The sequence below is a fragment of the Grus americana genome, chromosome 1, assembly GCF_028858705.1.
Source record: "Grus americana isolate bGruAme1 chromosome 1, bGruAme1.mat, whole genome shotgun sequence".
Classification (NCBI taxonomy): Eukaryota; Metazoa; Chordata; class Aves; order Gruiformes; family Gruidae; genus Grus; species Grus americana.
In genome coordinates, this window is record NC_072852.1 from 63,348,796 (window position 1) to 63,362,074 (window position 13,279).

General features: G+C 39.8%; 1 protein-coding gene across 3 annotated transcripts in view; it reads right to left on the reverse strand.

Moving 5' to 3' along the window:
- Positions 1-13,279, reverse strand: part of MYBPC1 (myosin binding protein C1) — a 78,896-nt gene that overhangs the window by 33,183 nt on the left and 32,434 nt on the right. For all 3 annotated transcript variants that reach the window (XM_054810961.1, XM_054810951.1, XM_054810972.1), the window contains 8 exons: positions 12,919-13,023; positions 11,343-11,491; positions 10,864-10,981; positions 9,496-9,547; positions 7,842-7,898; positions 4,145-4,311; positions 1,773-1,905; positions 5-129 (listed from right to left, as the gene is read on the reverse strand). In XM_054810961.1, the coding sequence (XP_054666936.1) occupies positions 5-129; positions 1,773-1,905; positions 4,145-4,311; positions 7,842-7,898; positions 9,496-9,547; positions 10,864-10,981; positions 11,343-11,491; positions 12,919-13,023 (906 nt within the window). The remainder of the gene's footprint in view (positions 1-4; positions 130-1,772; positions 1,906-4,144; positions 4,312-7,841; positions 7,899-9,495; positions 9,548-10,863; positions 10,982-11,342; positions 11,492-12,918; positions 13,024-13,279) is intronic.

Sequence of the window (13,279 nt, forward strand, 5' to 3'; positions counted from 1 at the left end):
TTACCTCTCACAAACAGTTCTGTGGAGCATTTCTCATCACCAGCTGTTACGTAATAGCGAGCATCGTCTGTCATCGTACAATTATTGATGAACAAAATTCGCTGGTTACCTTTGTGCTCAAAAATGTATCTGTTTGAATAGGAATGCAGCAAAGACACATTAGCAAAACTGCTGGACCCCTTTTGTTTTATGTAGAAAGTGCTTTAAGGATTATTAGCGGTGAAAATACTGTTTTTTACGTAGAACTAGAAAAATTGTCCTGAGAAGCAATTTCCAAGATTCAACAGAACTGTCATAGACATTTTAGCAAAAAGAGTTCTGGTGTAGAGTGACAACAAGCATCTTCTGGATTGTTCCAAAAATCTCAGGCTTGGCTGATATGAAAAAATAAAAAAAAAAAAAAAAAAGGAGTAGGCTCTGAAGGTTGGCAGGTAAAATGGAGCCTGAAACTCTAGATGAGTAAAGATGAAAATAACCAGTAAGAGGACACCATCTTCATTCCAACACTCTTAACATTTTTGTGAAGTATAATAATAGCCGAAGTTAAGAAGTTAATATTATTGGTAGGCCAGATGGCACAAGAGATCAGTAATGGGATATGGGGTTTTGGTAATGGGATATGGAGCCTTTCACCTTTATGTCACCAGTTTAGATCTGCTCCAGGTTTGTAATAGCCAAAGCTCATTAGCATCTGACAGCTGCTTCAGCAGGCTGGAAGAAATGCACTGGAGCATTCAATCCAGGTCCTTCTCCTGGAGAGGTATCCATATAGCTGCCTGCAAAACAGTTCTGAACTGCTCATGGCAGGGGCTAAAGAAAAGGTACCCAGTTTATTATGCATCGTTGACAACTATGAATATTAATCAAAATCCTTCATTCAGTTTTGCAGCAACACAATGAAGGAAATCTTCCCCTTCTCTGTAAGAGGGCTTTTGCTAATTACTATTTTTTCACAGACCCAGAGGAGAAAGTTGCTAGGATTTTGTGCTGCTGAGAAACATTACATTGCTGTGCACTACTGGTTGCACATCGTCATTTCTAGCTGTGTCTGACTGTGGAATGAGATTTTTCTGCACCAGGTTGTAAGAGCTGGTTGTGCCCACACTAGGGACTAGGCTCAATTTCCAGACATTACTCTACCTGTGCTCAAGCTTCTGCACCTGAAAAGCCATTTCTTCTAGATAAAGCCAGAACATAAACCTATATGCAGATGACACAGATGATGAAGAAGCTTGGGTACATGAGACCAATTGCACATGACTGAAGTCACTTTGAGCTAATGCATGGTGCTGACTTCAGTGTGAGCGTTAACGGGGTAGTGGAAGGTGAGACAAACCTCGCTCCCCTTTCCTCAGGTGGTTTATGAGCCAAGTGGGTAAGTATGTGTTGTTAAACATCTCTCCTCCTAGCACCAACTACTGTAGAAAGAGTCTGACCTCCTTCAGACATAGTACTGAGGACAAGAGATTTATTTACTCACAGTGCTTCCCATTTTTTTAAAAACTACTGAGTAGGAAATGGCTCCATGTTTTGTCGAGGATCTTTAATTCTTTTCTCTTGAGGCAAAGGAGATAATCTGCATTAACATTTAGCATACAGTGGACTTTCCTGGGTCATGAGCCATATAGCATCATTTACATACTTTTCACATGTAAGGAAATTCAGAAATAAAATCGGTGCAAGCTCAGCAAAGAGATAGATCTATGCAACATACTTGTCAAGGAAGTACATGTGTACCCATTTTATTGCTAACATACAATAAAACCACTTACTTTGCACTTGGTCGTATTTCTTGGCCATTTTTATACCACTTGAGTTCCACTGTTGGATCTGCTAGCTCCACCATGAACCTTACTTTACCTCCTTTGTCCACCTGATATGCAGGATCAAGACCTTTGGAAAAAGCTGTTGTGGAAGCCAAGTGTTATTATAAAAGAAGATCAGAAAACAAGAATATGAATGCTGAAATGACATTGCATAAATCTCGTAAAATCTGTCAGACTACATGCACACAATGTTATGCATCACTCTATATTCTTAGGCTAGTCCACATGAATCAGTTTATTTTCTGGAAACATTAAAATAAGTGCAAAGCTATGCAGATCTGATTATCCTGACCAAGTTGAAGCTAGTGTCTCTTCATGACTTTGCAGTGTGATTGTTTCTGAATAGCGTTGGGTAAACGTAGGTTTGGCAGCTTGCTGAGAAGTGCTATGTCAGAAGAAAATGGTATACAGCTGGTGCCATGGAATCATTTACAATTAATCTGTTACATAGGACTTCACTATTAGCACTGCCACGGAAGTTAACAGGGAATTTTAAACTAAAATTCCTGTTGAGCTTCCCACTATCAGAATAAACACATTGGTTTGTCTAAAAGCCAAATTAGCTTTCCTGATTCTTTCTGTAGGTTGCAAGATGTACATTGCAGTTCCACGTGATAAATTTTACAGCTGCGAAACATTTGCAAAAATATTTGAAACCAGGCAAAAGTTGTCAGTCTGTGAATCCAATACTAATGGGGCTTTTTCAAAAAGTTTCTTTGAGATGTGCAAATGTAGGCCTAGTTGTTCTGGGCAAGGTGAGGCCAGGTGCAACTCAATCAGTTCAAAACACTTTAACACTTAGATATTGCCAGCCAGAAATGTTAGACACGGGGGAGCAGGTATCTGTGGCTCAAAAAGTAAATAAATAAAAGGTGCCTCAAACAAATTACCCACAGCTAAGTAATCAATTTCTGCTATGGTTTATATCATGCATATGTCTGATTGCAGGAGACTGAATATATTGACACAACAGGAGTAGAGCTATTAAATCTGAAAAGGATTTTTAATGTTTCTTAATGTTTCCAATTCATAATAAAGGTGTTGTGAGAGGAAGAACACCCTGCTTTTATCCTGTCACTACTACAGACATTTTCCCCAGCGTCTGGAGCCCCTCCTGTAGGGAAAACCCTATCCACTGCAAAGTCCTGGTATGGCTGGCAGCTCCATCCTACTTAACCGGGAACTGGGGAGAAGGACCAGGCAGACTGGTCCCAGGTGCTAAGAGTTGCCCCTTTCCCAGTGAAATATTCAAGCACTTCCACGTGATGCGCCTGGGTAGGGAACAGCTCTTCCTGCCAGCTGCGCAATTCCTGCCCCAGCTTCCAGCCTTGCTCCAGACTCCTACGGGAAGGTGAGGAGTTTTCGTGGGCTTTGACCCCTTAGAGAGCTCCACTGGATACAGAAACTGCCCCAGTGGCTCAGCCAAAGCCCATTGACTCCATTTCTCCCTCACTCAACTCTGCCTAGAATCAGATCTACCAGCAAATGAAAAATATAAACAAAAATGAGTGTGTAGTAACATAGCGCTTGTTATGATGTGAGGTAATGGATGAAGAGAGAGGGTATATCAGGCAGCTGGGTTACAGCTGGAGTTGTGGAGGATTTCGCCTACACAAAAGGGACTCCTCCAGGAAACCAGTGGAACAGCAGGTGTATATATTGCATCCAGATCTGAAATGCTCTCCAGGAGCAAGCAAATGCCACAACAGTGTAACGGATGGTGGTTGTATTAATATGTGTGTCCATGTGTGTATATGTATTATGCAACATATGCGTATATTTTATATACACATATATATCCACATACATATAAACACATATCTATATTTATATATATATTACACCACTCATGCTATTCAGGACAGGCCTGAATGTCCTCACCCAGTGCAGGGTGGAGGGTTTTTAGTAGAAGTGGGATTTCAGATGAATGTCAGGTTAAGTGCAAAATGAAATCATGAAGAGCGAACAATGTGTTTGGAGTGACTCTCTTTTAGAGCAGAAGATATTAATGATAACACAAGGTTTAATTTCCATACTGTTTAATCCAGTAACACCTTTCCACACAACTGCGGGACTTTGTTCCAGTTGGAACTACTGTTTGGCCAAGAGGGAGTGACCCTTTTGGTAGCACTGAATGGGACAGGGTGTTTTCGCTAACCACAGTGGACCAAAGCCGCCTTCTGATTAACTCCTTGCAGTAATAAGGCTTGAGTTGTAGTGTGCAAGTCCCCTTCCATGGAAAGGAAGCAAGTTTGGGTTTTTAAGGTGGATGCTCATATTTGACTACTGAACATAAGAATATTCTGCCTTATCCATACCTGCACTCTTCTTCACTTCTCTGCGCATGCGCTTCAGACGCTTTAACATGCCTCTCAGGTCAGTGATACCATACTGAAAAGCAATCTTCTCATATTCACTGGGATTCGCGTTCTTCAGGAGCTCCCACACATCTACTTCAGGTTCTTCTTCTTGCTGTTTAATCTCCCTAACAGTAGCAAAATAAAATTATGGGAGAAGAGTTAGGAAGGCTTTATCACACCATAAAAAAGGTGAAGCTGAATCTATGGTGAGGTTAGAAATGTTTTGATCAAAATTTGAAGGCTGCCATCATATTTTTTTAATTTCACTCAGTATGAGTGGAATAGCTCAGAATGACATTCACAACTTACTTTACACTTCTTCAAGGTGAAATTTGGATATAATTTTTAATTTGATCTTTTCTGATGTAATCAGTTATGAGAGTTTTTATATCGCTTCATTGTTTAAAAAAATACAGTTTGAAAATGTAGGACTATAATAGCAGATTGGCTAATCCCACTTAAATCAGTTTTATCATCTGCTGTAACTTGAGTGGAATCAGTTACAATTTATGATGGCACCACTGAGATCTGAGTCTAATCTGTGCATTTCGGAATTATATACAAATGCTTTCAAACCCTGAGTCCCGGTAGCTGTTACTAGGGGTGACCAATGAAAAGACATTGAAATCCAAGGGAATCTGGGTCTGTTTATAGTTACACCAGTGCTTCTCAGAGTTACTTAAAGTTGGCATATGGATAGGAACTGGAGATTTCCACACCAGCTTGAACTTGTAAGATGGATCTGTTGGCTTCCATGTTTATCTCAGTCTTAAGAGCAGGAAGTGTTTTCAGAGGCCTGTGTGAATATCATCACCTTTATACAGAAGTTTCAATATCGTATTTACTATCTGCAACTCCAGGCTAAGACAACCAATAAAGAGAAGTGTAATTATTTTCACAATGGCAGCCATTAAATGAGAGAACAATGGAAGCATCCTAAACAAAATGATAATTTTTGAGATTGACAGCTCAAAATAGTGAACTGCTTGAACAATCTGGGAATCGGAGCAGAAATCTAGGCATTTTTCCCTGTAAATTCATTAGGATCAGACCAGGATCATTCTGATTTGATCTGGTTGGCCTAATGAAATCAGTACGTGTGAGAACAGAGGGAGAAAATAAACATTTGAGAATAAAAAGAGACTGAGCTTTGGAGTGAGACACTGTTAGAGCTGAGCTCTATCAAGCCTGACAGAGAATTTTCTTTAACATAAACAGAAAAAGCACTGGGGGTCCCAGAGAATGTCTGCATGATTGGATGAGGAACTATGGAAAACCACTTTGCTGTTTAATCCATGAGCTTTATTCATTTTCATAATATGCCAGTGTTACTTTAAAAGGAAAAAAAGCTTCTCACTGAGGAATCTTTCAAATACTTGCATCGTTACCTTAGAATTATTGTTAGACAATCTCAGGTATGCAATTTTATGTTTTGTTCCTTTTACTTTTATCTGTGCTCATGCATTCTGGAGGGTGACTGTGTACAGTGAACACTGGCGTTTCAGCGAGATTCCTTCTGCATGGCAGCGAGTGGAGATCAGCTTGCAAACATATGTAAAAGCTGACGCACCCCATGGGGTGGCATTCTCCTCTCCCAGGGCTGGCCGCTTGCCATGCAACGCCTGGCCATGCTAAGGAGAGGTACGCTCCGTGGGAATCCAGATCATGTACCCCTTTAAATCAGGCAGTAGTTGAGAATAAGGATCGGTTAGGGTATCCTGATTTTCAACCAGCTTGAAAGAATTAATTCCAGACTCTTTTTTCCTCTGGTGTAACTGGAGAACAAATTTTGACACGTAGGGCAAACCAACTTCGTTCTGAAACCACAGTAGTTTCTGTTGTGGGTAGTGGGCAAACAGTGCTTGGTATTTCCTAGGCGGACTGACCTCTCCACAAAATCGCTTTCAGATCTTTTCCCCGAAAATGTGCATTTTGTTGAAAGATGTACTTTTTTTTAAAAAAGGACCTAAATGTTTGAGTGTTTTTGAGATCTTGTGCCTTTTGGAATTTCGTGCCGTTACTGATCCATTGCATTGATGAAGCATAACCAGTCACAGAGTGGCTTACTGAGATAAGGACTAGTTTGTCTTCCTGCAAGACCAGCGCGAAATTAGAAAATAGGCAGAATATGGATTCTATGCATTTAGGTTTTTTTAAAAAACATGTTTCAAGTATTATGCACCACAGGTGAAAAGTTCTAGCTCTTTCCTTGGAAATATAACCATGCAAGAGAAGGATTGCACCTGCCACATTGTCTCTTGAAAAAATTGAAATGAAAACGTGCATTTGTCTTCATAAAAATGGGTAGTAATATATACACACTGGGGCTTATTCAATTATGCTTGGAAGTATGAGGTTGCATTTCAGTGCCTGAAGCAAGGAGATGATGAACTGATTTGACCAATATCAAATAATGCTGTTTAAAAGTTTGCTTTGCCCATTAACCACACGATAGGTATACCATGTTTATATGGCTATACAGTATTTATCTTACAAAACATGTGAGTTACTTGTTAGTGAAGTGATAATGACTCTTAAGTCACATTTCTCTTTCCACAAAAACACCAAGACCTCTTACATGCAACTCTCATGTTGCTAATGAAACACCCCACAGGCAGTCATGAGAACTGTCATGGTAAGTTGTTTTAGTATGATAAAAAGTCAAACTGCAGATCCTAATTAGGGATGAGAAGATTAAAAAACCAAAGACCTGGTGGATTTGAATTGGTTCAGATAATTCTTTCACTGCCTACTTTCACCTTCAGCCTTTCCTATTTGCTTTAGTTGCTTAAATAGTATCCTCATCGTGAGCCCACTGTGAACTTTTAATGTAATTAATAGTGCATATTGGGTTTTCCTCTTTCAGAGTAAGTGGTAGATGAGATAAAGGATCTAGTTCCTTTTCCAATTCTCTGTGGTCAGTTGCCATTGATTTCCATGGCATCTAGAATTTCTGTGATAAATTTGAAAAAATGACAAATTAACTCTCTTGTTTTAACCTCTTAAAAGACTAAACTGGGTTTAAGATCTGAAATAGCTAGAGGCATAACTATCATAACACCAGATTTTTCAAGGCAAACCGGAGAAACACGTGCCCAAGTTTTTCTCCGTCAAAGCATTTAAGTTAAATAAAACACCATTGAACATTTGTGTGAACATATTGAAACTGAAAGATAACAAGAATTAATACCAATGTCTACGGTTTGAAAGCATGATATATGATTTTTCATATCAGGATGCTTATAAAATCAAATTAAGATGTACCCAAAGAGGTAAATTTAACCCTTGCAGTTTTTTACTCTTGCACCAGACTCAATTTTCTGAACTGCTCATCCCTGTGTAGGAAAATGTCCCCCCACACACCCTCCATGCAAACACAAAAGAAATAGCAAGTAAACTAAATGTTATTGGCTTCTCTAGGTTGTGGCTCACTTTTTTTTCCCAGTGCACTCAAATCTGAGGTTTCTTTTCTGCACACTTAAAGGTACAATTAACTGAATATTTGCATATTATGAGAATTATAGTTAGAAACATTGAAAAAAATGAAAGGTCAGAAAATTCTTAAGAAGTTATTAATGCTACACCTGACTCTTTTCTGTGTGCGAACCTAATGGTTTGCAATCCACACCTGCTCACTGCATCACTTGGTTCTCACCTACGTTTCAGGAGACCACTAAAGTCAAGTTCTCCTGCATCGTCTTGTCCATCACCGCTGTTATTAATAGAAAAAGATCAAATCTTTGTTTAATACAGGAAGACTTAGACAACACACATTGCAAACGCTCTACGTGTCTCATATACTCAACACTGTCCGGACACACAAATAATGGTATAAAATCAACACAAACTTGTATTCTTTTTCACACGAATTATGTTTCCTTCGGCAGTTGTGAAAAATAACACAAAGGTTTGTATTGCTTGTTATTATACTTTGGTGACAAATTTCTGTAACTGTATACATAAATTTGCCAAGATTTGTGTTAGATTTCAGTAACACAAATAAATGTGAGCTAGTCAACACAACGAGCTTTGTTTTTCGTTTCCATAGTGTATGTGCATAAAAACAAAGGGCTTGTGCTGATCTTTTGCTATGAATGTAAAACAAAGATTTGCATTGCTGGGTGGTGCTTTTAACAATGCATAGCTGTGTCAAATACTGATTGCAAAGCATTACACTTCAGATTTAACCTTTCTCTAAATGAAGGGAGAAATCAGTTAAAAAAAGAAGAAACAGTACATTGTACATTTTTACAGTTAGAATCACAGTGCTGTGAAGGTGCATTTCTTTCTATAATGTGACCTTAAGCAGTAATACCTGATTATAAAGCACAAAAGACAAAAGAAATGCCCTTAATATTTGTAAAAAGGGCAAAATCCTGCAAATGTTGTCAAATGATGCCAATATTTCATCCTAGATTTTGCATGCAAGATATTACTTAGAAAATCAGAAAATATTCAGATATCCTCACCTGCTTGGGCAGAATAGTTATTGCAGGTTTTTTTTTCTTCAAATGTGCTCAAGAAAGGAGTGCACCTTGAATGTAATATCTTTTGCATTTACTCTTTAAATCAAGTCCCTCTAAATAAAAGCAGTTACTTCTGAATCACGGTTTTGCTTGTATGTGTAAATTAACAAATTGCATTCATTTTCTCTTTGTAAAACGTTTTCTTTCTGAATATTTCTGTCCTTGTAAGATAATTTTCTCCATAAAATATAAAAATGACATCTACACTAGTTTGAGTTGCTATTTTATCACCAAGGTAACGAAACTTAAGACACAGTGCTTTATCTTATGTCCTCTGCAATATATTATTTGCATTTTTTCCATAATGATGGCCTTATGACACACTTTGTTACTGTAAAATAACATAAACCCAGATCCTATCTTCTTGAAATCACAGTGTATTTTCTGTCTGGTTTTAATCAGTACGGGATTGGGATCAGGAACTTTCATATTGTAGATGACAACTTTCAGGGAACATGCAGTAGACTATTTTAGTGAATGAAAATATGATTTTAAAAACCTCTAAAGAAACATATAATTACCTTAAATATTCCATCTTCCCTTAAAGCAATGACACTGTAATTTCACAGTAGAGTATTTAATATCATATGCACTGTCTACGTGTTGTTACTATTTCACTCTACCCACTACCAACTACCCTAAACCCCACTTCTTTTATCTTTATTTACAAAAACATTTTTTTAAAGTACTTGATACAATTGCCTGCCAAGACTGATAGCAGTTCTGTGCATGCTACCAGCATCCATTACTGAGGAGCTTCATAGGATCGCTGTTTGAAGTTACCTTCTTTTGAAAGCAGATCTGATGTCAATGGATGGAGCAGCTTGGGAAGATTCTATGAAATAACAGTAACACCGGAATTAAAAACATCATTTGAAATTAATGTAATTTATGTAAATCAGTGTAATTTGGCATATGAAATTTGTTCAGTTTCCTGGTAAGTGACCACAGTTTGTGCTGCTCCTTTGGCATTAACTTCTGATAATTGCAAAGCTGCTCAGTGCTAAGCTAAGTTTAATTAATGCATTTCTCTAAACTGTTTTCTGCAGTTCTGCATAGGAGATCATTCTCTGTGATGTTTCTTTGCGATCCCTTTCCTGCCTATGCACAGGCTCTGGCTTTTTTGTCTTCCCAGTCCCTATGCTTTCTCTCCTGCTTGCATCTTGCACTTTCTCGGTACGCTCAGCATCAGAGGAAAGGGACAGCGTTCTCCACAACTACAGACTCACGTTGATTCTCAGTGCGAGGATGAATGCCCCTTGTGTGAATTACCCATTTGTGCCAGCCTGAATCAGGTTAAATGGTGCTGATGCACAGCCGGTGGATAGATGCAGCCAGGCTGGCCCTGCCTTGCTCACCTCTGAGCACACCCACCTACCTGTGCCCCTCAGGCTGTCAGTCAGCCGTCAAATGTCCCCTTAACTGCGACCGCCTTCCCCTGACTGGTGAATAAACAGTCCAGTCTCGGCCAGTCGGTAGGCGTGCTTTATGAGGGTGAACAACTATTTTGTCCACTGGCTGCTGGCCCTGGCATTTCGGAAGACATCCGTCTTTCTCAGGCTGATCGTGCAGGTATGTGTGTGCTGATGTGCTGGCAGAACTGCTCTCGAAGGAAAAGATAAGCCTGTGGGTTAACGTTTGCCAGAGTAAGGCCTTTTATAACACAGAAATAGACAAAGGCACGACTCCCCAGTGCTCTCCACGTTGAGCTGTTTTTTATTTTGATGAGGAGTGGAAGAAATAGCTTTCTGGAGTATGATCATACCATGCCTGATCAGGGTGCAAAGCACTGGCGTTGCACATGACCGTTCCGTGTCCCTCTGCTCAGACGCTGCCGGATGAAGCCTCTCTCTCTGAATAGCCCTAAGCCCAGCTCTCTGTCTTGTATGCCAGAGCCTGATTTGAATTCAGTACTAGTTTTATCTGACTGCTTTTCTAATTTTTGGATAAATGTCTCACATGCTATCTATCCCAATGTTCATTTAAACAGTAAATTACAGACACTTAAGAAAATTTTTTGAGCTCTATGCTAAAAATGTTCACTTTAAGCATTACTTCACTTAAAGGTTCTGAAAAAAAATAGGTGGCACTTCAGGTTAAAAAAAAAAAAGAAATCTTTATGAATCTTTACAGACACAAGTGGAATCTTACCTGTGACTTCAAGGTCAAAAGAGCAACTATCAAACTTGTCCTTATAAGACACTTCACAGCGATAGTTCCCTGCATAGTTTTCCTTAGCTTGAATGATATGCATCTCAAATGTATGAATCTAAAAATCGAACATAATTGTTCATTAATGTGGGGATACATTTGCACAAAGCAGAAGTTAAAAGTTTAGTATTTCAGACCCAAACCAGGAGCAAGGAATAACTTGAATAAAGGGCTCTGGAAAGAAACTGGAACCCAGAAATGGCAATGGAAGACTGATTTCCCCACCACTATTTGTCCTGCGCTGGGAAAGCAGAAAAGTCTGCTTCTGCGGAGGGCCAGAGATCATCACTGAAATCTGCATGGGGAAGCCAGGGCTGGAATCCAACCAATTGCTCTTGAATTTCTACCCATTGTCTTAAACTGATCTTTAAGCTCTCTTTGGACCTTTGCTCCTGCAAGAAGGAAAAGCAAAGACGCACCTTACTGTGACGCTCAAAGGACTCTTTCAGCTGCAGGTGCTTCCCCGCTTTACTGGCCAGGTCCATCCATTTTCCTTTAAACCACTTAACATTTGGCTTTCGGAGAAGATCTTTGGCTTCTACTTTGGCTATAAATGTAATATTCCCACCTTTTAAAAAGAGAAAAGAATAATGCAGTCATTGAGGAACATGTGGTTGGTCAGTCATGTCTGCACAAGTTTCTTTTACTACTGCTCCTTCCAGTCTCCATGTGCTAGCTCTATCAGGACAGTAAGAATCAGATGGAGTCACACAGGCTATGAAAGTACTGCAGCGTTACAGAGAATAATGATTTTGGATCTGGAATCCTTCTGCCCATGTCAATGTGGAGCTTGAGATGCTGAGCAGCAGGATAAATTACTTGAGGCAGAAGTCCTTGTTGTCATGGGTGGATTGTTCCCAATATTTGAACTTCCTTGCTTAAAACAAGCACAGGTGTTCCTAAGCTACCAGGCAGTTGGAACATGAATAAACTTCAGCCTGGAAAAGAAAGCCTGGAGCTCTTCATGTATTTCTATCATTAATTCTTTAAGCTGAGAAGGAAGGGGAAAGAGTCTTCTCTAGACGATAATTTGGGAATAGTAAAAGTTAGTTCAATTTTCAGAACACCACTGACCAGCCCCTGTGGAGTTTCCATCCTAACATTCATGGGTTCCAGAGGAGAGTACATCTAACTCCTTACATTTGTTTTCCAAATATATCCTCCCAAAATGCTCTTTTTCTACTCAGAAACTGAGAAAAATAATAGGCATGCATAAAACCCCCCCACATCTGACCATATCTTAGTGTACCCAAGTACACAACAGATAAGTAGCCTGTACCGAACTTCTCACCATTGCTGCTACCCTGCTTAGGGTGCACCTACCTTACCGTGATGGTATGGCTCAGGAGTGCAGTTTGGAAGTGAACATCCTAACCACCCTCATTTACTGTGCTCTGGTTCACAACACCAAAGGTCCTCACAGTGCTTGAACTGGCTTCCTTTGGGGTGGAATTAAAACCAAAGATGTGCTCTGAGAGTTTACCACCTGTGCTCCAACTGCTCATAGGTATATAGACCACTGGACTAAACCAGAGCTAGTCCAGAGCAAATCCCCCAGAATAGTTACAGTGGGGGTGACCCTACCAGCTTCCCTACAGAGCTGCTCCTATTAGTCTACTTGCTAATTTACACACCCGCCAATCTCTAAGCTACACTGCAGGCCTTTGGGTAGATCTTCCTGACGTGTCAATAACAGTACAGCCAACAGCATTACAGTAACCAGCTCTCTTCTCCAGAAACCGTACCTCTTACCCATTGTGCTCAGTAAACTATTAGATTTCGAGCTTGTCTTGAATGAAACAATTGGGTTTTACTTCTCTTTGTGCAGTCCTTTTTGCCTTCGAAGAGTGGAGTTCACATCCAACTAAAATCCGTGAAGGTACTTGCAGCTGAGGGCAGAAGCTGAGGGTCACAGGAACTGCACATACCTTTCCCGGCTCTGCCTCAGTCTCTGTCTCTCTGGCACTGGCTTTTGATTTCTTCCTAAGCACTTACCAACACTCACTGAACCGCTCTGAGGTTTTTCAATGAATAAAGTGGATCTTTGGGAGTCATCGTGTTTTTCTGTCTCTTCTGGAGTTCCTTCTCCAATAGACCATACTGAGATGCAGAGAGAGAGAGGGAAATGTCAATCATCTGAGCATGTTTTACTCCCTCCAAAATACACTTACCTGAACTTACTAAACTCTCTAACCCTATTACCTCTCTCTTCAGATGTCCTGAAAGATATGTAAGTTTTTGCTCACAATAACATCCATTGCTTGGCTGTCACATTGTGTACAGTTCCTGCAAGAACACTACCTCTGTGGTGACAGCAAATGAAACTACCACGGAGGAAGAGAGGGGAACCTGATCA